Genomic DNA, 25,687 nt, shown 5'->3' with positions numbered 1-25,687 from the left:
TGACACCACAATTACACTGGATAAGACTTCTTGCCAGTCCTCGATTAACATGGTCTACGACTTTTCTTCTTTCGTGGTAGATAACGTGTGAGTTCTTGGGAGGCTCGCTAAACCAATCAGTCAGATTAACTTAGCCAGAGCTTTATTATCTCTGATTGAAACTATGGGATTGTCTAGGATATACCGTCTAGACACTTGAACTGGTTTCCTGAATATATGGTTAACTGTTGAGAAGCTGGTCTCAAATGTGACTACGTGGACCAAAGCTCGTGTTGGTCAATATACAAATACCTGGTGAGAACGCTGGTCTCACAAATAACAACAAATGACAAATAGAAAACAATGACAAATAACAACAATGACCAAAGCTTGTGTTGGTCAGTATACAAATACCTGGTGAGAACGCTGGTCTCACAAATAACAACGGTGACCAAAGCTCGTGTTGGTCAGTAAATACTACATGGTGAGAACACTGGTCTCACAAAACTGGGTTTCTATCGCGAGAAACTTACGTAATCTCAAGGGAAACACTTTCCCTGCACTTGCCTGGACAGTTCTTACAAAGGAAATGGGCTTTGTAAGCAGCAATTTGTTCAGACTGAAGCTTCTTAGGTGAGAGTTCAATTTGCTCAAGTGGGAGTTCTTGAATGCAACAAGTGGGAGATCTATTTTTTTGGGGGAGAATGGGCTCTCCTTATATACATTTTGTGTGGGAATATTATGTAAGTAAAAAGGTGATGTAATGACTTCAGAATGTGAGAAGAATATTCCAAAAACTGGAGCAGAATGTTCTAGCAGATGCAAAAGAACATTCCAGAATATTCATGGTGGGATAATGACATCATTCTGAGTCACTATGAGTCACTATGAGTCATTATGAGTCATTGGAATGTTCTAGCAAATTCCATGGAACATGACATCATTATGACATCACTATGATATCATATCTTTCAACCAAAATACCTGCAGGAGTGTAGGTGAAGTCCTATGACATCATTATGACATTATACCCTGTAGGTACAATTTCATGAAGCATCTGATTAGCCAGAGCATCCTAATAGAAAAGTAAAGTAAAGAAACACTAGAGAAAACAACTCAGAAATAATGGAACAAATAATAGTACACAATACGCGGGCTTTTTAGATAGGTTTTTGTTAGGCTTTGAACTTTTCTCTATGGGTTTCTCTAGCCAAAGTGAATAAGCCAAAGGAAAGGCAATACCTTAACCTTCATTTTTCTTCTCATATCAACTAGGTCATTATGTGATTCCCATCTCACATATGACTTTTCTTCAAAACATGGTGGGTTCATGAATCACTGAGGGAAAACTGAAACTATTGGACCAAGGTTTGATACCAAGGTATGGGTTGACTAGTCTGAGGACTAAGCTAACAGACTTTGTCTTTTAGGGGGATACCTAGTAGTCATGTCCATGCATGATTCCCAAATCATGCAGGACAGCGCCATGTACTACGGCGAGTCGCGGAAGCAGCAGGTATCTCCTCCTCGAGCAACCAATCACCGGCCGACTCTCCTGCTCCGTCATTGTCCAAAGACCATCATTTTATCGCAACCAGTCGAAAAGATCCAGTTTTTTGTTCCCTTTCCTCGGGGAACACGACGGCGATCCAGCTACTGAGGTGAAATAGGGGTTTTCAGCTCATTTAACTACCAGTTCGCTTATGCCTGCTTGCAGAACTTCATTCCCAAACTGAAAGATCATATTTTGTATAGGCTGAGGAATCTGGACGTTACTCATTGCGACCACTCATTTACAGATGAGGAACACAACTCGGTTACCATCCCCAATAATACAGTTTACTCAGTACAGACAATGCGGGTGCACTATACCACTTACGACATGAGGCGTGAATACGATACCATCAACCCCAGGACGCACGCAGATGTTATGGTACTTTCAGGAGAAACCTCACCTAACCACCCATACTGGTATGCTTGTGTACTGAGCATTTATCACATGGACATGTGGCTCCACGATGCCGCTGGTAGAACCAAGACACAGCACCTCGAGGTCCTCTATGTCAGGTGGCTTGCACCATTGATGTCATCGGACTATCAGTCAGGCACGCAGCACACTCGCCTTCCCAAAGTAGCGTTTGTGGAAGAATTGGACGGTGACGCATTTGGATTTCTTGATCCAGGCCAAGTCATTCAGGGAGCCCATTAAATTCCTGCATTTGCTTCAGGGCGCGGTGTCGGTTCACTTCGCCACGGAAACTCATTAGCACGTGCCAAGGAGGAGCTAGATGATTGGGAAACATACTATGTTGGGATGTGAGTCTAGCGTATCTTCTTGTGGCTTCAATAAAGACTCAAGTCATTCGTCGGAGTTAGTTTTGTCGATCGCGATATGTTCCTGCGTTATACTCACTTAGGGGTAGGACACCCAGTAACTCTGCGGATGGTCAGACACTGTTTTGGCTTCGGTTCATCAACACCAGGGGAAGCTATGGACGTCGATGAAGGCAGAATCAATGATGAGGGCCAAAAAGAAAAAGAAGATGACTACGAACAGCAGATGGATGATGATCTTAGTGAGGAGTCAGAAGGCGAACATGATGAGGAAGAGGAAGACGAGGAAGCATCTGATCACGATGAGACTGGGGAGGAAGTCGAGAATGACCTCTCCTTTTGATGTTAATTATGTTCGTGCCACAAAGGAGGTCGAGTAGAGCACACACATGGTGTCGACACGAATTGGTTCCACGGGATTAAACACTCCATTCTTACAATATGTGGATGTACCACTGTAACTTGAGGTTGACTTGACTGGCGCACTCCAATTCACTCAAAATGGTTCAAAATTCACAAGGCCTACAAACATACTAGTCACTAGTCTATCAATGTCAATGACTAGTGGCATCTGACAACGATGCATCATGATAGAGAGAATCCAGGCATGTAACATTGACAGTGACTGTGTAGGGCTTGAATGCTGCCGCATGCATATAATAGAGAGAACCCAACGTGCAGTCGACGATAGTTGGCATGCAACGTCAAGTCCATGTCTAACCCGCATCTACTAGGCCAGCGATGCACATGACAATAGAGAACCCGACGTGCAGTCGACGATAGTTGGCATGCAACGTCAAGTCCATGTCCACCTGGCCCACCATGTCTAGGGCCAATGTTTGCACATGATAATAGAGAACCTGATGCGCAGTCGACGATAGTCGGCATGCAACGTCAAGTCCATGTCTACTCGACCCACATCTACTAAGCCAGCAATGCACGTGACAATAGAGAACCCGACGTGCAGTCGACGATAGTCGACATGCAACGTCAAGTCCATGTCCACTTGGCCCACCATGTCCAGGGCCAATGTTGCACATGATGATAGAGAGAACCTGATGTGCAGTCGACAATAGTCGGCATGCAACGTCAAGTCCATGTCTACTTGACCCGCTGTGTTTAGGGCCAATGATACACATGATAATGGAGAGGACCCGACGTGCAGTCGACGATAGTCGGCATGCAACATCAAGTCCAGCTCCAGAGTCAATGGAGCATCACGAGGGGAGAGCCAACTGATGATCATAAGGAGACAACCCGCTGTACAGTCGACGATAGTCGGCATGCAACATGCGCGTGTCCCATCAGTACTAGGTGAGAGCTATGATGACTCCTGAGGTAGAAGCAATTCGAAGGCGAGGTTCAATTTAAGTTCAACTATTTGTTGACTGTTTGTCGCTGTTGATTGGTTTCAAGCTCCGCTTACACATACCAACAGACAAACTTGACCAAATAAAGATACAACTCTGGTGCCAATAATCACGGCCATTGTGCAACTCATTTTAACTTGAATTGACGAGTAGCGTTGACATGCATCAACCCCACTAGAGGCTGGCACTGCAGAGTTTCGGTCTTTGAACGGGCATGGATCTTCCAGAGTGAGATGTCTCATTCTTTCTGAAGTGTTCTAAGTTCCTCACATCCTTCATCTAGTAGTACAGTGAGTAGGTCGGCGATGTCGTCAGTCACCGTTCCTTTATGGACTGACCTTTTGTGATGGTATTTTACCTCTTCTTGTTCTTGTGATTATACCTGTACTGCTTGATGTTGCTCCACATTGACACGCTACCTTCAGAGACCAAGTCGATGTTGGTAAGTTATCTACCGCTACCGCATACTACTTCCTGTTGATCACTGGCTGAGACCATCACTAGGAAACGCGAGGGTTGCTGACATGGCCACAAACCTGAACTTGACCAGCTTCAGGTACAACATTACTGCAGCCGTCTTTTTCATGCGTCGTGTATCACACGTGTTCCATCAAGTGTTGAGTTGTTCTAGATCTCATACAGATTTTCTGAGGTCCCCTTGTATGTATGACATTAAGAGCAGCGAGTGTGTACTTAATGTCTGTATAGGAACATCGTACTCAAGCCATTTAGGCCATCATGCTTGAGTACGCTTACATCTGCTTGTTTTTTTCTCGCCACCTAATATCAATCCAGTACCGTCTATCATGGTCGTGTGTGGTATTGTGACGACCCTTATGTGTCGAGACTATATATCATGAATATGCTCAAAGAAGATTCGAATTATCTTTCCTCTTGCTTTGATACTCAATTTGTCTGGCAAACCACAGAAGATTACAAGACTTACATCCAAATTCTCATTTATTTAGGGTTCTCAGCCCTCCTGTCATCTCGCATGCATGATCTGAGTTCATCGTCAGGTTACTCATCCCTGGCTATGCCATTACCCTCTTTTCGCTAATCATCATCAATGAGTTTCTGTTTCTCTCTCACGTCTCTCTCCCATTATGTCCTGACTGTGTGATAATAATTGAATTCGTACAGATCCCTTTCTTACCGCACCCTGCCCAAGCAGTCCATACCACCTACCCACACATACTTTTCCCGCTTACATTCCTTATCAATGCTACTGCGAAACGGGATGCAGTTGGCAGAAACCCAAAGAAAAAGCTCTGGTGGCGACGCAACAATCAACATTCTCAATACTGCAAGAGAGAACATTGAATGTAAGTTTTGTTTCTTATTTTTTTATAGCGCTGTTAATCAACATTGTGTTGACACTGACGTTCATTTATCTTCAGTGCCCCTCTGAGCTTCTCTAGCAGACAGACGAAACAATACAGTAAGACTCACAGCCGATCTTTTATGTGAGCTCATTGCGGTGCGTTAATCACATTTTCACTACTTTTGTATCCCTCGTCTCATCCCATAGCACAGATATCGATCCAACGCTCCGAATTCGATGTCACCTAAACTCGCTACTCTTGCTAAGCGACGCACTTCTCTTCCCTTACACACCAGCTGAAAGTTGTATGTCCTGGTTGCAGCCTATGTTTCACCAATCGACACATCAAATCTTGATATACTTCAGGTCGCTTGTTTATCGATTATGATTGACATGACAAGCCTTGGATGGAATCAGGGTCACTTGCCTTTTTCGGCGATATGCTCACGCCTCTGAATCCACGGACCCGTCTATATCATGTGTGTATTTTACAGGTGGATAAGTGGTCACTGTACTGAATGCCGTCCAGGTCAAGCTGAACTACGCCGACACCATGTCATCATCACAATCTGCATATATGATGCCTCTTGAGCTTGGCTGGGATGAGCCTACATACAGCACGGACCCATTGGGAAAATTGATATACACGAAGAACCAAGTCGTACTATCTGGCAACCTTGCCACACTTTCTGACATCGCCACTACAGATGGTAACCACATCCCCCTGTTGATCAAGAAGATCGGTATGATATCTTCGCAACGGCGCTGCTACACTCCCCGAATGGACACTTCGTGACTGTCGTTGGTGATGGGGAATTTATTATCTACACGGTGTTCGCATGGCGGGAAAAGGTGTTTGAGTCGGGTACAGGCTTCATGTGGGCAGGTGACTCGAACACGTATGCGGTACTGGAGAGCAATGTGAAGCTCCATGTATTCAAGAACTTCAAGGAGCGTGGTGGTGTGGGGATGAAAGGTACAGGAAGCTGGGCAGTGGACACAATTTATGGGGGTCCGGTGCTTGGCGCTCGTGGAAAAGGTTTTGTGATCTTTTTGGATTGGGGAAGTGGGGATGTTGTGAAGAGGATTGATGTATATGCGAAGAACGTGAGTTTGTGACACGGGTTGGACGCTTATGATATTAATACTTTGATAGATCTCTTGGTCGACGACAGGGTCGCTCGTGGCGGTTGTATCGGACAACTCTTACTGTATCCTCAAATTTGATCGAGACGCCTGCAATTCCAAACTAGAGGAGGGCGTGGAAATTACGGATAAAGGATTTGAGGAAGCATTTGATGTTATTGCTGAGATTTCGGATAGGTGCAGTGTTATTAGCGGAAGTTTCGTGCCTAACTGATTATATCCTTTATCAGTGTGAAGACGGTGAAATGGATAGGTGACTGCTTTATCTACACCATGACCGGAAACCGCCTCAACTACTTTGTGGGCAATGAATCATACACAATCAGCCCATCTGATACGTCCGTGCATGATGCACTTCGGTCATCGCATTTGAACTGATATTGCTGCAGCTCAATGTTTATGCTGGGATACATACCTGGACATAATCAGGTGTACCTTGAGGACAAGAACATGAATATCTTCGGGTATTTGTTGTCCTTGAGCATCATTGAATACCAGACAGCTGTCCTCCGTGGTGATATGGACTCAGCAGCCGAAATTTTCCCCACTTTGCCCAAGGGGCAGTTAGACAAAGTTGCTCGGTTCCTGGAGGGTCAAGGTATGTATGATTTTGATTACATATCACGCTCAGGATTCAGCTCCTCCTCCTTAGACCTCAAGGAGCTTGCTCTGCAGGTCACCACAGACCTTGGTCACAAGTTCGACCTCTTACTGCAGCTCAATGACCTAGACACAGCGGTAAAGATCGCACGCTCTGTCTTGGAGCCAGAGTCAGAGACGAAGTGGAAAGCAATCGGCGATCGTGCTCTTATGGTGTGGCAGTTTGACCTGGCTCACGAGGGGTTCGAAAAGGCGGGTGATTTGAGTGTGCTGATGCTACTTCTGCTTTCGATGGGTGATTGAGAGGGGCTGCAGAAGCCTGCAGCCACAGCTGAAGAGAAGGGTGCGAACAATTTGGGGTTTGTGACGCTGTTTCAGCTGGGCGATACCAAACCGTGTGTGGATCTACTTCTGAAAACGAATTGTGCACCAGAAGCTGCATTCTTTGCATGAACATATGCACCAAGGTGTGCGTGGTTTAGCCGTGGATGTAATATTTGATGCTGATTTCAGCACAGCAAAGTACCAAAGGTAGTCGATGTATGGCGAGGCGAGCTGCGGACTAAAAATAAGGGCAGCATCGCAGGCAGCATCGTGCACCCATCTGAGCATGCAGAACTATTTGAGGAAGGGTGGGAAGAGGCTCTTGCACGCGAGGTTGGTGAGCCTGTAGATGTGAACGGAGGATTCCGGTAAGTCAGTGTGTCTGGGATCTGGTGGGACGTTTGTTTCGATGACTGATTGGGATTTAGACATTTCACCGAATGAGAGTGAGGATATATGACCATGGGATTGGGGCAGTGGGAGGCTGATTTCTTATATGTATAATCCTCTTATAAGAAATTTTGCAAATTTATACGTCCATCTTGTCGAGAACATCTAAAAAGGGAATTCCCGACTGTACGAAGTAGTTGGGACTCGGTTTTGTCTGATCCGAATATTCAGGTAACAGACCGGGAAAATATTACCTTTCCTGAACAGCATCGCCAGTGATTGCAGGTGCACTCTTTGTATTTTGTCTCCATTCAACCCGGTTGATTACCGTGACTACTTACCTCTTGCCTTCAAATTCCGTCCTCTCATGGATCTGATTGGTATGCGTTCAAGTTGCCTCCCACTTCGTTTTTTTTTTCTGAAGCCTCCCACCGTGACAGGTTCAGGTTGTATAGGTCCGACTCGGTAGCATTTTTGAATTGAAATGTCCCTTGATGACTCAACTTCGTGCGTTTGATATCAATGGTTGTCCTCCTCTTAGTAGTGTTATACATGATGTTGCCGAGTATGCGTTGTATTATCATGATGACCCACTGTATCATCAAGAGGCTCATCCAGCCGTGTTCGCTACAGCGCTTGGATTTTGTACATGGTCACGCTCAGCACTCATCGACCATGCGAGTCGAGTCACATTAAAGTGTTGCTCAGATCATCGTGTGGACTCAGTAACTTTTGATGGTGCGCATGTCAACATTTGTGTCAGTAGGACATCGATGCTTTTGCTCGTTCTCCCTTTGAATGTGCTTGTTACCATGACGTCCCGGGTGTTGTACCGTGTTTCAATGCTATTGAATGTTGTTGAGGTGACCTGAGCATGAAGTTTTAGCCTCCTTGCCAAGCTTTGGTGTGATCCTGCTTGACTTTCATATTCTGACCACATCTACTATAGAAAAACCTATCGCATCAACAAAAATCTGCATGCCTCCGCGGAGACGCAAGATCAGTGTAGACTCCTCCAAGTCCTTCTGGATGTTGTAGTCACTAAGAGTACGGCTGTCTTGCAACGTTCCAGCGAAGATGAGGCGCTGGTCAGGAGGAATGCCTTCCTTGTCCTGGATCTTTGCCTTCACGTTGTCGATGGTGTCCGATGATTCCACCTCCAACGTGAGGGTCTTGACGAAGATCTGTATGCCACCATGGAGACGGAGAACGAGGTGGATGGTGGATGTGGGTGGGGCGCGACTTCCAGAGAGGTGAGAGAAATTCTGCATGCCACCACGGAGACGGAGAACGAGGTGGATGGTGGATGTGGGTGGGGTGCGACTTCCAGAGAGGTGAGAGAAATGCGGGCAAAGTTGAGATGCCGCTGGTCAGGTGGGTGTGGGGGTAGCAACTTGTGCAGCACAAGATCAAACATCGGAACTTTCCGAAATTTCAAACTCCGCTATAAGCTGCGTCACATATACCAACTCAATAGGGATGTTGATTCTGTTGATTCCCATCATGCCTCGTCAATCCAAACGTCAACAAATGCTGAATGATATTGACCAGGCTGCCCTTGTGGTAGCCAGGGCAAGATACCAGCACGTTATGGAAGATGATGACTCTACGGACTCTATCTCGAGCCTCGACTCTCAGTTGGACCTTACTCGTAACTTGGATCTTGATATTTTCATGGATATTATGCTTTCTCCCTCTTCACCTCTTTCTCCAGCCTTCTCAGGCTTATCTGATTTTTCTGATGGGGACATCTCATCGGATGATGATGATCATACTCTCGCCCGCTATAATCGCCTGCAAGATTCCATTGCAACTCTCTGGACGAAGTTTTGAAGGCTCGCATACTCCACAGGCCTGATGAACCTCTCCCACGAGCCCCACAACTCCACCTTCTAGTTCATTTTGGGAAACATCGCCCTCTCTTATTTCGTCACAAATTACGGGTCGACCCAGACATTTTCGACAATATTCTTGATTTAATCTCTGGCCATCGTATTTTTCACAACAACTCAAACAACTCCCAGCTTCCTGTTGCGATTCAACTTGCAATCTTTCTTAACCGTGCTGGCCACTATGGTAACTCCATCTCCCTACTGGAGGTGTCTCAGTGGGCAGGGGTCAGTGTTGGCTCCATTGTTAACTGCACTAATCGTGTCATGGTCGCCCTACTTGACCAGCACGATGTGTTCATGGGCTTCCCTCCCCATGATTTGGAGGATTTTAACCGTGCTCGGAGGTATAGTGCAAAGGCTACCACTTGCCCTGAGTGGCAGAATGGTGTCCTAGCTGTTGATGGGACAACGGTTGATTTGTATGCCACACCGGGTTTTTACCACGAGGCTTTTTATGACAGGAAATCAAAATATTCCCTTGGCTGTCAGGTAAGTTTGCTTTTTATTTATTTTTCTACCATTATAAATTAAAATAAATTCAAGGCAGTCATTATGCCCCACAATCTTCTTATAGTCAATTATTCTCTCAGTCACCCTAGAAGCGTCCATAATGCATATGCGTTTAGATCAACTCGATCAACTCGTATCTATCAAGAGCACGACACACTTCTGCCAGCTGATCACTGGGTTTGGGCAGACAGTGCTTATCCATTGAGCACCTGGTGTATTCCCCCTTTCAAGAAGCCCCGTGGTGGTCGTCTGACAGCGAATCAGAGGACATTCAATTATTATCTTTCCAAAGTTTGTACTATTTTTTTCCTGATTATCGAAATTTTACAAGTTATTTAGGTCCGTGTTCGCATTGAACATGCATTTGCTGCATTGAAAGGGCGGTTTCAATCCCTTCGAGATCTCCGACAGAATATCAATTCAGCAGATGACTTGCAGGCAGCTGTCCACTGGATTCAGTGTTGCCTCATACTTCACAACATGATTATCCGATTTGAAGAAAATCAAGCTCTTACGGAAACAACTGGCTCAGTGGCATGGTCCCGTCAGGAGGACAATAATTACATTCACCCAGCAAATGAAGGACCTGATGGGGATGGGCAAGTAGGTGATAGGTTGTATGAGGGGACTCCAGGTCATGCATGTCGTGAGAGATTGAAGGATCTTTTATTGACAGTCCTCACACCAAAGCAGTACGCAGAGAAGACTAACAATAGTTTGCAAGAACACCAGGACATCATTGTATAGTAAAGTACCACAACAGAGTATGAGTTACATATGAGTGACATAGGCAGTAGCATGAAAACGAGCATAAAACAAGAACAAAAGAGATATTGCAAGCATCACACTCAAGCCTGAGACCCAGACCCAGACCCAGACCCAGACCCAGAAAGACGTGCAAACTCAATCTTGAGGCGCATGGTTGCCGCCTCCTCCGCATGCGCTTGCACTAATGCCGTGTGCATCTTCATCTCTGCTTCTCAAAGACGAATCTCGGACTCCTTGGCCTCCAGGGCACGTTGATGCGCAGTGGCAGCTTCGGCGAAAGTATCTGCACGTTCGGCTTTGAGGAATTTGTGTTTGTTGACTTGGCGCGCAAAGTTGTACTTGGCCATGTACCGCTCGTTCTTGAGTTCGTCCCGAGTGACATGGTCCGACTGCGCACTCTCGATCTCATCAGAGAGTGCATCAACCTGACTCTGAAGGTCAGACCGCTGCTTCTTCCCCTGCCTCGTTTTTCCTGTGGATGCTGATGCGGAATTGGCTGGTGACATCATTGACATTGATGCAGGTGCTGACGACGCCGATGCAGGCTTCGAGCACGAAGAGCCTGAAGAGCGGCGAGAGGACGCTTTGACCGACCCCGTGCTAGGGCGCCGTTGCGGATTGGACATCCCGAAGGATGCACGACTGTCCGGGTGAGACATCTGCAATGTGCGCGGCAGCATGAATTCGGATCATTGAGATTGAGGCGGAGGGGTAATGGGGGGCGAAGGGGACGACGGAGGAGCCGGACGTTTGGATGCAGTGCGTGCAGACCTCGGCGGACTGTCGAGAATAATAGCGTGAGGGGTCGTCGCGGTAATCACGTCGCGGGGGGGAGTTGGCTTTGGTAGATCTTCAAATGAAAAATCCATGTCATCGTCGTGATTGAGAGGACTGAAATAATTCGGCATGTTGTTGTTGTCATCATCGAGAAGCGAGTTGGGGTCATTGCGAGAGCGTGCGGGGGGGCGCGCCAGACTGGTGGTGATGTGGGTACTGGCTATGAGGGGCATGGCCAAACGCGTATTGACTGCCGTGGGGCTGAGCGCCCATGGGTGCATAAGGTTGAGCGCCTGAGGGCGGGTAAGGTTGAGGGTCAGAGGGCGGGTAAGGTTGAGCGCCAGAGGGCGGGTAAGGTTGAGGGTAAGAGGGCGGGTAAGGTTGAGGGTAAGAGGGCGGGTAAGGTTGAGGGTAAGAGGGCGGGTAAGGCTGAGAAGCTGAGGGGGGAAGCTGAGGAGAGTATGGCTGAGCGCCAGCGGGAGGAAGCTGAGGAGAGAAAGGCTGGGCGCCAAACTGAGCGCTCCCAGAGCCCAGACTGTTGGAATACGAGCTGCCGGCGGTACGTGAGATGGAGAAATATTTTGCTGCGTGGTCTATTCCCAGGTGTGACAAGACTGTCTTGAGGGATATTGCTGGATTCCCCCCCATGATGTCAATGAGTTCATCATACCAGGGGAATTCCTTCAAAATTTGCGCTGTGAATTTAATCAGTCAGGCTATGATAGATGTAATTTTTAAAAAAAACGCACCGTGCAAATTCTGCGCTTCATCCTCTGGCATGATACCAGTGCCGGTTGAGTGTAACTTGTCATCGGACTCACAATACTTTCTTCTGAGTCTGTGAAATGAATATTAGTACACTTTGAGGAAGAGAGTCAGAACAACGTACCCGTTGATGTGACTATTCATCGAGTCTCAAAATTTGTCGGGCTCATCCGCGTAATGCTTCACATAGTCAGCATCATTCTTGAACACATACTTCGCGATGACAGCGCGGACTGAAAGTTAATCTTTGCCTGAGGGACGGTCACTATCATTCTGCGGTCATTTTGCATCAGAGGAAAATAGGATCCGGCAGTCAGCTGGGTGGTCACGGAGGTGGTCAATGACTTTCTGGGTGCGGAAAGGTGCAGATAGCCACTGTATCTGGAATTTGGGGTGATCTGACCCTCCTCCCACAGCAGGATGCCGTGTGCCTCTACTCTTGCTACCCCTCCCGCGAGTGACCGGCCCCTGTGTTGGATCCATGGCGTTTTTGCCCCTTGGAAAGGGTGTCTGTAAAGCTTTCAGTCGCGCAGAGCGATGTCAAGGTGGTGGTCGAATGACAGGCATAACTTTCGAAGTCCGCTAGGGTGCCGAAGTCTGCCGCATGTCAGGTGCGTGGCAAGCCCCGAGTTTGGTGAGCTTCTTACCGAGCTTTACCGAGCTTAGCGAGAATTCTGAATCTTACTTTGAGTACCATTAATGAAAGATGTGATGTGTTCCCTTGTGCCTGGATTATAAATTTCGATTTTTTCTTTTGTTGCGATGGCAAGAAGTTCACCAGTCGGCGAATATCGAATGCAGTGGATCCCATAATCACACTTGAGTGGTTCGCCTTGCAAGATCTGCCACATTCTGGTACACCAAAACTTCACTGGAACCGTACTGTCATTTGAACCAGTAGCCAGCACTGTACCATCAGGAGAAAAATCCAACGAGGTGATCCAATTGTAGTGGGCTTTGATTGGTTGGGTGAGAAATTCATCCTTTTCTCCGTGCCAGGCGATGAGCTCTCCATATCTATCACCGCTTGCTATTATTTGACCATCTCGTGAAACCGCCAATCCCAATACTCGATCCTGATGCCCCTCCATCTTCTTCAACACAACTCCTGTCTCCAAGTCCCAAAGACGAAGTGTCCTGTCATCCGAGGCTGTAACCATTCATCGCTTATCGGGGAAAACTGCAACTGCGTTTATGCCCTGCTTATGATCTTCGAAAACTCGAAGGGGTATGGTGCCTGGAATGAGCTGTGACATTTTACTGGAGGTTGATGGTGTTGAGAACGGTCGAGGAATTGTGGGTGTCTTTCTCTTACAGAGGTACGTGTATTGTGCGCTTTTATGCACGCTCACTTCTATAGACGCCCGAGATACCAGGCAGTTCGCTATTACTACCGTTCTGGTAAGAATACTCTCTGCGAGTCGTAACCACCTTCCTCGACTACACTGTGTACATACGTCCGACTTGTGCTTCTACAACTTCCAGAATATATCCCCTCCAATCCAATGGCGATAGTGCAGTTGTTACTTCCCGACCCTCGAATTTGGCTGCCTATCAGAGATTTCTGCATCAATATCGTTTCTCATGTCAAACCATTTCTCCAACATTTCATCATGCAACTTGCACATGGCTTACTGCAAATATCATCTCCTCATCTCGTCGATTCCCAAGATTTTCGTGTGCACCAAATGCAACCAAATTTCTCTCTTGTCATATCTCAGACCCGTTTCTCATGGAGGAATTTCCATCGTTCGAGATGTGTTTTATCCAAATAATTCTCAGAGGTGTCAGCTTTGTCCCCAGCGCTTTGCTCCTCGCTCATCTCAATTTCTCAGCCAACTCTCAGCCCATTTAATTTCAGTTTGTCTCGTTCACCAATTACCTCCCCATATCCATTCTTGTTGCAATCTTACACCATAAAAGTTTGCAATACGGTCGTCACACTCTACTAACATCGGTGGGCTCTCATCACACGTGCGAGCCTGCATTTAATTATTGACATGTCACTGAAGTATTCAGGAATGTTGTGTTCTTGCGGAAAACTTGAATCAGCATGGAATGAACTGCGAGCCCTTGGTGAGTGACCCGCTTCTCCTTAATGTACATCTACTATCAACTTGTCGTAAATCTGTCCTTCCTTCCCGTTCGTGGTGTCAAACCTTCCCTCGCATTAAAGGCTGCTGCTGCACATACTTACTGAAATAACAGGGGCCCACTGTTTGACGTACAGTAATCCACCGCCACTTGAGTTTCCACCATCACTTGTGTCGATGCACAACAACATTGTCAAATCACATTATTTAGACACAATTCTTGCTGATGTATTTTCATGGCATGTAGAGCTATGTATGGCTAGTATAATATCTCAAATCTGCCAGGAGGAAAGGTCATGATGTTGCAATTTATAGCTGAAATTTCACTTTTCTGTCCATAGCACCTTTGAATGATTTTTGCGGTGCACTCAAACTTCATATATCAATGAAGATTACCTTTACTGACATCTGACATGTGTTGTTTGTAAGGATCGTAGCATTCCTGATGTGCCAGTTCAATCCCAGTGAAAACTGACTGTGATGGGAGGAGTCGTCACATGCTTAGAAGTGATTTTCCTTTTTAGTTACATGTTCGGATATACTCGTTTATCATAATCTGACTCTTTGCACACATCGTGCTTGCAACATTGCATTGTAAAGTGTTGACTTCGCGTATTTCCCTTTGTTCCCTTTGTTCTCTTTGCTTTGCTTTGCTTCTCTCGCAAATTCCATATCGCAAAGTGCAAACTATGCATCGCAAATACAAACTTTGCATCGCGAAGTCCATTATTATATCCAAGTCCAAGTCATTGCAAGCTACATAAATTGCTTGCCCCACCTTTCTTCCTCCATGTACTTCCTTCCTGCACCTTTCTTCCTCCATCCCCACCTTTTCCTCTCCCCACCATCTTCCCACCTCCAAGTTAAAGGTCCAGCCACTCTCCTCCACTGGTTCTGTGTTGTGAGTGTCTCATGTGTTGTCTATCCGAAGGTATGATTACACTAACCACACGAGTTTAGGACAGCATAGCCTGTGTCACAGGGATCCTACTGTACTGGGACAGTGTAAGGCTGCAGTATGTCATAATATCATGTATTAGAAAGTAATTGTCAATCACGATTTTTTTTTAAATGTGTTGTTGTGTTGTGAGACATTCTCAAAGTTTTACCGATGCAAGTGACAGTGCATTACTGTATTTACCTGTCGAAGGACGTGGTGACGCCAACTTTTGGAACACTGTCAACCTGTGACAGTCCCACTCCCGAAGAATTCTACAGGACGGACAAAGGGTTGCAAGAAATGGAAGTGATGAAACCTGGATTATAATTTGTACCCGAGTACCCATGTGTGGACACTTCATCTGTAGTCCGATACACATGCCTATATATGATATGTATACTGTACGAGGATCATCTTTAAAACAGAAATACAAACCAGTCAGATCCATAAATAAAACGCATACAACTACAATATTTCTATGGTCCCGACGTCCATCAAGTTTCCAACAGAAACCACGTTGTTAACCTGTCCAATGATATCATGATCCGATGCAATCCTCTTGTACTCTCCACTGCGCTGCTGCACCAGCAAAAATGCGCCAAAAGGCTGTCCAAGGTGAACAAGTAACTGCAATGCTCGTGATTCTTGATCAACCACCTCCTGTTCTACAGGAGAACCACTGAACCAGTCACCAGACGGTTCCACAAATTCAGGCGGTTCTGCAAAGTCAGGTAGCTTGAGGAGAGACCGATCCCAGGGACAGATAAGGACGAATTTTTGCTCAGTGGGCCTTGCCGGCCAGAACTGAACCAGGCTATCTTCGGTGGTGATAAGCAAGTCGTGAAGCCCATCTGCCTTCACTCCGTACGTGAAACAAGTTTCCGGGGCTGGACTACGCATTCGTCTGATTTCCCTGTCATGGAATGCAATACAAGGCAGATGCAGTCTCTGCGCTGCGAAGCGAGGGGCGCTCATGTTCTGAAGGAAGGTATAAAGGCTGGAAGAAAAATCCACAGCCGCCGTCTTTCGCAGCGAAGAAACCGACGACTGAATCTCATCTTCGGGTAGGGGTGGTAGCTTGCATGGTGGAGCTTCGTATGAAGTGATGGAGGCTGGTAAACAGCTATTGAATTCTGATGATTTTCCGACCCAATCGAGGCCAGTGATGTCACCCAACCAAGCCATGATCTCCTGCAGGAGCCGCCCGAGAGCCTTGTCCTGCTTCTCGCCATAATCTACAGTCAGGCGGACACCAAAGATGCCAAACAACGAGTATGCGATGTCTTCCTGACGCGTAGTAACGCGGGTTGACGCCCAATGGAGTTTCTCTCGGGCACCACTCATACTAGGACGGAAGGCCGCAACAGCTGGTCGGTCGATGCCCGTCGCGTCCTTCAACTCCTGCATGATTGCGACGGACTCCTTGTGGTTGGAAGTGCGATCATCAAGATATAGAGTCCAATTGCTCCAATAAAAGAGAATGACTTTGGGAGCGATGAATTCTTGAACCGTCCATCCACGTGTGTTCCAAGCGCTCTTTGCTAGTGCGCCAGACTTTGACGAAGGTGGAACATCCGACAGGTAGACAATCGTGAGCGCGGAATGGTGATACCAGACGAACATGGAGTTGACCGATTCTTGCAGTTCGACATTGTTACTCTTGTCGATGCAGCATGTATCGCTCCATGCCCATTTATACCCAGCATTACGAGCAGTTCTGCAGAAGGACCACAATTTCGTCATGCCGCCAACCGGATCCAACTCTGAGTCATACACGTCCTTGCCCTGGATATCCTGTAGCAGCAGCTTCTTCCCTTCCCACCTGTGTGATAGCATGGCATACTGGAAGTACGTTGTCACCACTTCTTTGATGCGCTTCATGTCGAGGTCTGGATGCGTGATTGTTGATGACAGAAGCTCCTTGTACTCTATGCTCGTTTTTAATGCGCTTATTTGTGCCTCTCGATCACATAAGAGACCAGTGGTGGTGTCGAGTACACGGAGCGGAGTATTGTCGAGTTGGGCATCAACGACCCATCGAATAGCACGTTCTACTTCAGAGGGTCTGAGATACTGCTGACGCAGCTCTGGAGAAAGACTTAAACATGTCGATGAATGTGTTATCGCAGGCTTACTTCGTGTCTGAATGTCGCCGGGAGCATTGTCCAATTTGGACAGCATCGTTTGGAAGCTCTGGATGGCTTCATCATACCGTCGTGCACCGTGAAGCGCTGCATGCTTCAAATTGTATCCAAGATAAGACAAACAGTTGAGATCAATGACCTATGTATCGCCACAATGAGCATTGGTTATGAAACAATAGACGCTTTCGTACCTTCTGAGCATCGAGAAGTGCTTCCATCCATAGCATTTTACCCAAATTTGCCTTACTACGATTTGCAAAGACGGCATCAGATGCAAAATTCAAGTTGATTGCCGCCGAGTAAAGGTCAATAGCCCTGTCATGATCGCTTGCAGTGAGGGCGGCATCTCCGTTGGCAGCACAGAGCGCGCTGCATTCTTGCTTGAAAGCTGAGTGAGATATGGGTGAGGATTGTGTCTACATGGCATCACAGACTCCGGACTTGCCGTTGGACCAATCGAGGCAGCTGGCCTTCATCGATTCATCGATGGTGTCCATCATGTATTGGTGTGCTTCGAGGGCTGCATCAGGTATACCTGCCAAAAGGAATGCCTGGCACCGTTTACGGTGTGCATTGAGACACAAGGACTCGAGATCCCAGCCGAAGAGCTGGACAAAGAACTCAGTTATGAAAAGCATTATGTATGCATCATCTTGACTCACTACGAGCAAGTCCTCGTACATCAAATGGATGTATTTCGATGTGAGAGCGTTGGCGTTGACAGCGGCAGTGAAGTGATCAGCGGCTTCGTCGTAACGCGCGTCACCCAATGCTTTGGTTCCGAGCTGAACGTGTAGATATGTCTGATGTGCAAGAAATAAAAATCAGTTTCGGTGACTGAGCGAGGCCACGCGATACGTACTTCCACAACACGACACACGAGAGGATCGGCATTCAGACAAGTGGCAGCGACTCGCAGTTCTTTGATGAGCAGCATTGTTTCCTCATATTGATCTGCGTTGAAGAGGGCGATGGCCTGACACACGCAATGAAGCAGAGAGCATGCGAGACAAATTTGACCTGCCTTTATCAAGAGAAGAAAATGGTTGGTGTTCGAATTTTGGTTCGTGAACATGGATGCGACATCGAATGCTATCCTTGCCTCCCGGACGTGGCCTTTTCCACAGAGGGCGATGCCTTTGGAGATATAGCCTGTCAACGAGGGCCGAATGCTGATGGACTATGCCACGGATGAAAGTCAGCCTTTTCGTAAGGGGGCCATGATGAGTCAGTATAATTCACCTTGATTGCATCCTCCACGGCGTAGTCCCAGGCGTGTTTTCGGGCCATAATGAATGAGCGATGCGCATATGAAGTGTAGTCGTTGGCGTCGGTGTGGATCTCTTGTGTGAGTAGGTCTTCGGCGGTAGATAGGTCTCCAGTTACGCATGCATCACGGGCTGTCGTGATAGCGAGTATCTGCACGAAGAATGTTCTAGTTGTGGTACGTGAGTCAGGAATGAAATTTAAAACTCGCCTTCGAATTAGCGTCCTTCGGCACTGCCCACTCTAAGATCTTATTATCAACACCTCCGCTGAGGATGTGCTTGCCGTCCACAGAGAACGTAATACATGTCGGGATGTCTGAGTGCTGGAAGATGGCGATGGTTCGTCGATCTGAGAGCTGCCAGAGACGGACATGGTTGTCAAAAGATGCAGAAGCGACGAGGATGCCAGCTGGATGAATAGCAATGGCGTAGATAATGCTAGTGTGGCCTTCCCAGGGATGACTGACCTGCTCCCAGGTCAATGGATCCCACTCCCGTATGGTAGGATCGTGTTTATCGCCTCCTGAGAGAAGGCGTGTGCCATCGGGGGTCCACGTGAGTGAGAAGTTGTATGCCCTGCCAGTGTGGGCCTTAAAAGATGCGACGCGTTCTCTGGTATCTGGATTATAAAATTGGATATTGTAGTCTGTTGCGATGGCAAGAAGATCACCAGAAGGTGAATATCGAACACAGCGGAGATAAGCACCACATTGAATTGGTTCTCCCTGCATCTGCCACGTTTTGGCCAAAGCTTCACCCTGTCACTTGAACCAGTGGCCAGCACCGTGCCATCCGGGGAAAACTCCAGCGAGGTGATCCACTTGGTGTGGGCTTTGATGGGTTGAGTGAGTAATTCACCAGTTTCACCGTGCCAGGCGATGACCTCTCCGCTCAAATCACCGCTTGCTACTATTATTTGACCATCTCCGAGTCGTGATACCGCCAATGTCTCCACCCCATTGCGATGCCCCTCCATCTTCGTCAATACAACACCTGTCTCCAAGTCCCAAAGACGAAGCGTGTCGTCGTGCGAGCCCGTAACCATTCGTCGCTTATCGGGGAACACTGCGACTGCCTTTACGGTCCCTTCATGATCTTCAAAAATTCGAAGGGGTCTAGTGCCTGGAATGAGCTGTGCCATTTTACTGGAGGTAAACGGTGCTGAGCACGGTCGAGGGATTGTGGGTGTCTTCCTCCAAGCTGCAGAAGTGCGTTTATTGTGCGTTTTTATGCTGCTTCACCACGCTTTCCTACCCACGTTTTCATAGACGCCCAAGACACGAGGCAGTTCGCCTCCGCACTCCATCACTGTTCCAGTCAGACTGCTCCCTATTGTCATACCCGCGTTCCTCAACAGCACTGTGCAAGTCCTTATCAGCGGAACTAGGACCTGCATCATCACCCAACCTTCGTTCAAAGTTCTCATGTCCCTACCCTGTCTTATCTTACCACTCAGCCTATTTTTCATCCTGTGTTCCTGTCGTTTGCTTCATCGGGCCAACCATCAGTAGCTTATCCCCAGTAGGCTTACTTGTATATATTAGTTGGCTTTCTTAATCCAAACCCGCTTCGATCACCGAAACCCATGGCGTTGACAAGCTATATAAAGAAATGCTGCGCCTACTAACTCTCTGTTGGGCACGAATGTTGTGATGCATAACCGAGTACCTTAGCGGTCGCCTTGCGCACCCACTTTTTTTGACCTCAACAGAGCTATCGCCCTCAATATTACGCATCAACGCGTGTCGTCGTGCGTTAGCTGGCATGCACAGGGAGTATTATGGGAGATGCAAGTCCGCGGAAGTGTTCCTCAAATCGCGTCATCATGGAAGTTGTAGGAAAAGAGCTGAGATCGACGGAGAACGAGAGGTTCATGGTTAGCTCTCGACATTGCTAAAATCAATCGAGGGAATGTGGTAGACTCACGCTATCGCGGAGAACTGTATCTGAATGCTTCTCAGTTATGAATCATTGATCCTCTCAAATCAGATGGTGATAGTACCTTTGGAAGCTCATAGAGGTAGGATACAGACTAAGGCGTTGCCAGTCCAACGTTGGTTAGTTGAACATTCTGGGATGTCTCCAAATATGCAGTTGAGTTGAACGACTCGGACATGGCGAAAGGTTTCACCAAGGACAGTCACTTAGATACCGCCATGTGTAAGACCAGGCGTAGTGGATTTTAGGGAGTGAGTAGTGAGACAATGGGCGGTGGTGATCTCGAGCTTTTATACTAGATTTGAAGTGCCAGCGATTAGCAAGACAGCGTTTGAAGGTACCCGGGCCAACAGTGCAAGCATGCAGGAGGTCGTACTACTACTAGTGGTCACATCTCTCGAATTAAAGTTCCTGCTGAGTTTCATTGTGGAAGGCACGTGCCTTGTCACATGACATCCAGTAAAAATGCAAGACGCGGTCGACTCTTTACATACTGACTTAATTCATCACGGATCGAAGGTAAGAGTATGCAGCCGCATCGGAACTGTCTGTATTCTAATCCTTTCTCATGCAATGCAGTTATGGTGAAATATTGTGGATATCTCGTTAGCGATAGCTGGTTGCAGCAGCGAGCTCTTGATGTGGGTCATCCACCCGCGCCGACACTCCAAGACACAAATGATATGATTCTCCTTGGCGCGAGGGATGTCATGGCACGGACAGGCGTTCTCCGCTACACCACATTTCGTCGAGTAAAAACTCCCAAGGGAAAATACTTTTGGTGCATTGCATTCGCTTGTAACGATCCTTGGGAACGGTTACCAACCCACGCGCCGCCAGAGGAAATGTATAAGGCTTTGAAGGAGGCGCTTGGGAGGGAAGGTCCGCCACGCTGGTATCGGGCTATTTGAAACAAACCGTCAGTGACCTTTCCTTATCACCAATGGACGCAACTAATGTTTATTTATCTTGTGGAAACCACCCAAGTCTTGTCACACTGCCATAAACATTGCCACATACCACCCAAGCTCTCAAATCACAGGACATGATGGTACATTTACACATAATCATTTTCTTTCCATTCTTCGTGTGCATCCATACATTGGCCAGAGGAAGAGCCAGGATGCCGCGGATCCTCTAGCAGCTCCCCCCTTTGGTCAATTCCAATTGTGTCGGTTTATAAACTATGGCACTAAGTTATAGAAGACCGCCTTGACCTCTTCAGGTGCGGTGGGTAGGAGCGTGGTCCTTACATAACAATCAGAGACTTTCGACGCAGCCTCTCGCTCACTTCTAAATGCATCCTTTCCGAACGCACATCTCCAGGTAAAGCGGCTCCTTCTGCTGTAGAAGTGTATGTGCTGTGCGTTTGTCACTATTTGAATACATTAACCTGCCTCGTATTCCATATACACCCAAGACATAAGGATGTTCGTCTTCAAACCTTCAAGTAATGCAATTAATCAACACAATGCGACCTCGCAAGCATCTGCAAGAATCGGAGATATGCTACAGGCGTAGCCATCCACTGTCACAATCGCTTACTGGGCTCGCTTTGCCCTCATTATTTGGTCTGTACTACTGTTGAGACCGTGGCGGTTAGGAATAAAATTGAGTACTATTTTCACGATGGAGAAGTTTTAGTCAAAAAGATCCGATTCATCCGAAGCCCAAGTTCCCATCGACGTTCCCGAGCAAACACCACACTACTTTGCATTCGATTTTTGATCTCCCATTTCCCTCATCTTCTTGCAAATAGTGCGTAAGCGGGCTTCGGAAGCCGCCATGGAGGATGCGCCATCAAGGCGAAGAATTTTATTCCAATTCGGCTCCTGGTCAAAGAGCTGTTCGCCAGGGGGCCGATAGCTCGGATCTTTGCTTGAAAGTTGATCCATAGTACGTTCGACGTCGCCACGATGGATTGTGGTGCCACTCCAATAAGGACCTATTGAATATACGGTCATGGTATGTAATACAGATAGTGTGTAGTATGGATGACTTACCTGCGGCGGCGATGACCATGATGGAATCTTTTGTTTCATCTTGGAGAAAAATATACCCTGCTTGCGCTACCACATCGTTCCTGGCCTCCTCAATATGCAACTTAATGTCTGCATCCAGCTCGTCATCTTTCAAACTCCTGCTCGCAACCTTTTTACTTCCACGAGAAGGCAAGTATTTGCTGCAGTTATTCGCCAATCCTCCATAGCGAAGCTTCTCCTCTGACCGAGGCACTGCTGTAAGACTGACGACCGCAAAATCCACCAGAACGCTACTAGCATCCTTTTCTGGGACGGTAGATGCGAAAGAAATATCCCCCGCCCCAATCTCAGGCTCGTGGTCCCCAAGTTCTTCGACGTCGATACTGGGGACTTGCATGCCTCCTGCAAACAGCCTGCTCTCCCTGGGCTATCCTTTCCAACTCCTCTACCTCATCAGGATCGTCACCATCATCTGCATCTTCGACTTGGTCGCTATGCTTTACAATCCAAACCGGGAATTGAGGCGCCACAATCAAATTTGGTACACCTGCCACAAGATCGAAAAGTGTCTGACACCACAGTGGATACCAATAGAATTCCATGTTGCGGGTATTGAATGTGCGAGAAAACGCATACGATGTCTCTAAGCGAGTTTTGCGTGGCAGCAATTGATCAGGGGCCATAGCAAATGAGTAGTATGCAGGTGCGGTGAATGACGGCGACCAATATGAATTATATACATCATGCGGACTTCAATTTGTTGCGGAGAATATCACTGAGAGTGTATCATTCCGACGAGATGCTAAATATTGTAGAGCATTTCGAGTGAACAATGGATTCCAAGTTTAAACTTGCTCATGTTGCTTCGAGTCAACATTTTCGTACCATTCGGACAGATCATGATGTGGCAATAAATCCCAAGAGAGGGAACAAAAAAATCAGTCATTTAACTCGACAGACAAAAGAGGTCAACAATGAGTGGGGCGAATACAACGCGGTGAAATTGCCACCGTGACTGGCTCGAGCCGCTCAGGTCATCGGGTCCACGTCGTATTTGTCCATATAGAAGCACGTGCCTTGTCACATGACACTCCATATAAAAGGGTAACACTTGGTTCATAGTTGAAATCAAACATCATCACGGATCCAAGGTGAGAGCATGCATTTGCATCGGAACTGTCTGTATTCTAATGCTTCTTCAATCGTAGTCATGGTAAAATATTATGGATATGTAGTGAGCGATGGCTGGTTGCATCAGCGAGCCCTTGATGTGGGTTATCCGCCCCCCAAGACACCCGCAGACTCGCGTGATATCATTAGCCTAGCTTCTAGGGATGTTATGGCATCGACGGGCGTTCTCTCCTACGCCAGATTTCGTCGAATAAAAACTCCCAAGGGCAAATATTTTTGGTGCATTGCCCTCGCTTGTGACGATCCTTGTGCTGCGGGGGAACGCTTACCATCCTACGCGCCACCGGAGGCAAAATATAAAGCTTTGAAGGAGACGCTAGGAAAGGATGGCCCGCCTCACTGGTATCGAGCTATTTGAAACGAAACGTTGGTGACTTTTACACATTGCCAATAGACGCAATTAATGTTTATCATAGAGAAACCACACAAGCCTTGGCGCATTACTGCATCGCCACATACCGTCCAAGCTATCGAATCCCAGGACGTAGTGGTACATTATTATTTTCTTCCTGTTATACGTGTGTATTCATATATTGGTCTGACTTGGAGGAAGGGCCAGAATGCCGAGGATCCTCTATAAGCTCTCCCTTTTGTCGGTTCCTACTATATCCTGTTGTATCGAGACAATAAATGAGGAGTGTTGCGAATCGAGGCTGTCCGATATCTGAGTTTGTTCATTCTGTACTGTCACATCGAAGACTCGAAATTCCACCACTACATGCAGACTTAAATGGTACCACAGGCACCGGTTACTAGCGCTTGCTGACACTCGAAGGCTATAAGAGGGTGTAGTAAACGGCTTAGGGGTCTATTAGATACTCATTGATACATCCCAAGTTGTTCCTTCTGAATTTGTGCCGAGTCATGGTTTCAATTTGGAAGTCGCTCCCGCCATATGGCAGGGGCTTATCCGCTTTTGCACACTTTTCAATGTCTTCTCGCAACTCTTGTTTTCACCCACAATATGGCATTGTTACTAGCCCTGTGCTAGCTTCTTGATCTTGGGAGCTTAGAGATCACCTCTTCGTAGTTCCACACCTCGTCGTGGTGTTGGCTCAATTGCGTAGGAAATCCAAAAAACCGAGTGGCAAGCCATGCCAGTGTAAGTCTGCTATCTCGAATTAATTTACAGTATAGTGGTTCATGAGAAATTATAAATAAAATTATATAAACTGAGGTCATCCGCAAACATCATCACAGATCCAAGGTAAGAGCATGGACTTGCGTCGGAACTGTCTGTATTCTAATACTTCTTCAATCGTAGTCATGGTGAAATACTGCGGATATCTGTTGACCGAGAGCTGGTTGCACCAGCGAGCCCTTGATATGGGCTACCCGCCCGCTAAGACATCCGAAGACTCGCACGGCATCCTTAGCATTGTTTCGAGGAATGTCATGGCAGTGTCGGGCGTTCTCTCATACGCCAGAGTTCGTCGAATAAAAACTCCCAAGGGCAAATATTTCTGGTGCATTGCCCTCGCTTGTGACGATCCTTTTACCGCGGGGGAACGCTTGTCAACCCACGCGCCGTCGGAGGCAAGTTATAAGGCTTTGAAGGAGGCGCTGGGGAAGGATGGTCCCACCTCACTGGTATCGAGCTTTTTGAAACCACACGTCGGTGAGCTTTCCATATCGCCAATGGACGCAATTGATGTTTATTTCTCTTAGGGAAAGCCACACAAGCCTCGTCGCATTGTCACATACATCGCCACATACCACCCAAGCTATCAAATCCCATGACGTGGTGATTGATGTATTTCATTTTCTTTCCATTATCCGCGTATCTATATATTGGTCTGAGGAAGAGCCAGAATGCCGCGGGTTCTCTATTAGTTCCCTTCGCCCTTAACCGGTTCCTGCCATATGTTGATTATATCCTGTAGTATCTATAAATCATCCAGGAGTATTGCGAATTGAGGCTATCCGACATCTGAGTTTGTACATTCTATGGT

General features: G+C 47.1%; 4 protein-coding genes across 4 annotated transcripts; 2 read left to right on the top strand and 2 right to left on the bottom strand.

The window, feature by feature from the left end:
* Positions 1–5,560: 5,560 nt before the first annotated feature.
* Positions 5,561–7,521, top strand: DFJ58DRAFT_868538 (coatomer WD associated region-domain-containing protein; the record flags this gene model as incomplete). Its single annotated transcript, XM_041394240.1, has 10 exons — positions 5,561–5,717; positions 5,747–6,114; positions 6,164–6,330; positions 6,384–6,491; positions 6,543–6,751; positions 6,806–7,009; positions 7,058–7,148; positions 7,187–7,222; positions 7,272–7,445; positions 7,506–7,521. The coding sequence occupies 10 exons, from the start codon at positions 5,561–5,563 to the stop codon at positions 7,519–7,521; spliced, it is 1,530 nt and encodes a 509-aa protein (XP_041236339.1).
* A 3,328-nt stretch (positions 7,522–10,849) lies between these two features.
* Positions 10,850–12,323, bottom strand: DFJ58DRAFT_847532 (uncharacterized protein; the record flags this gene model as incomplete). Its single annotated transcript, XM_041393476.1, has 5 exons — positions 10,850–11,296; positions 11,409–11,487; positions 11,632–12,109; positions 12,164–12,252; positions 12,304–12,323. 5 exons carry the CDS (start codon positions 12,321–12,323, stop codon positions 10,850–10,852), a joined length of 1,113 nt encoding a protein of 370 aa, XP_041236338.1.
* Positions 12,324–22,143: 9,820 nt separating this feature from the next.
* Positions 22,144–23,234, bottom strand: DFJ58DRAFT_917951 (uncharacterized protein). Its single transcript, XM_041395560.1, has 3 exons — positions 22,994–23,234; positions 22,566–22,971; positions 22,144–22,507 (listed from the first exon to the last, which is right to left on the bottom strand). Exons 1-3 carry the CDS (start codon positions 23,225–23,227, stop codon positions 22,269–22,271), a joined length of 879 nt encoding a protein of 292 aa, XP_041236337.1. The 5' UTR covers positions 23,228–23,234; the 3' UTR covers positions 22,144–22,268.
* Positions 23,235–24,910: 1,676 nt separating this feature from the next.
* On the top strand, positions 24,911–25,680 carry DFJ58DRAFT_750143 (uncharacterized protein). Its single transcript, XM_041387723.1, has 3 exons — positions 24,911–24,942; positions 25,000–25,349; positions 25,404–25,680. Exons 2-3 carry the CDS (start codon positions 25,002–25,004, stop codon positions 25,473–25,475), a joined length of 420 nt encoding a protein of 139 aa, XP_041236336.1. The 5' UTR covers positions 24,911–24,942; positions 25,000–25,001; the 3' UTR covers positions 25,476–25,680.
* The last annotated feature ends 7 nt before the right edge of the window (positions 25,681–25,687 follow it).

Source organism: Suillus subalutaceus (genome assembly GCF_016647625.1).
Source record: "Suillus subalutaceus strain FC151 chromosome Unknown DFJ58scaffold_227, whole genome shotgun sequence".
NCBI lineage: Eukaryota > Fungi > Basidiomycota > Agaricomycetes > Boletales > Suillaceae > Suillus > Suillus subalutaceus.
Note: the sequence above shows the minus strand (reverse complement) of the source record. Positions and strands in the feature narration are given on the sequence as shown.

What these genes read in the sequence shown, in the direction of transcription:
- DFJ58DRAFT_750143 (XM_041387723.1), top strand. Translation starts at nt 25,002, where the DNA reads ATGGTGAAATACTGCGGATATCTGTTGACCGAGAGCTGGTTGCACCAG. An exon ending in CGAGCTTTTTGAAACCACAC is followed by an intron (nt 25,350 to 25,403) that starts GTCGGTGAGCTT and finishes TATTTCTCTTAG; the next exon opens with GGAAAGCCACACAAGCCTCG.
- DFJ58DRAFT_917951 (XM_041395560.1), bottom strand. Translation starts at nt 23,227, where the DNA reads ATGGCCCCTGATCAATTGCTGCCACGCAAAACTCGCTTAGAGACATCG. An exon ending in CATGGTCATCGCCGCCGCAG is followed by an intron (nt 22,508 to 22,565) that starts GTAAGTCATCCA and finishes TATATTCAATAG; the next exon opens with GTCCTTATTGGAGTGGCACC.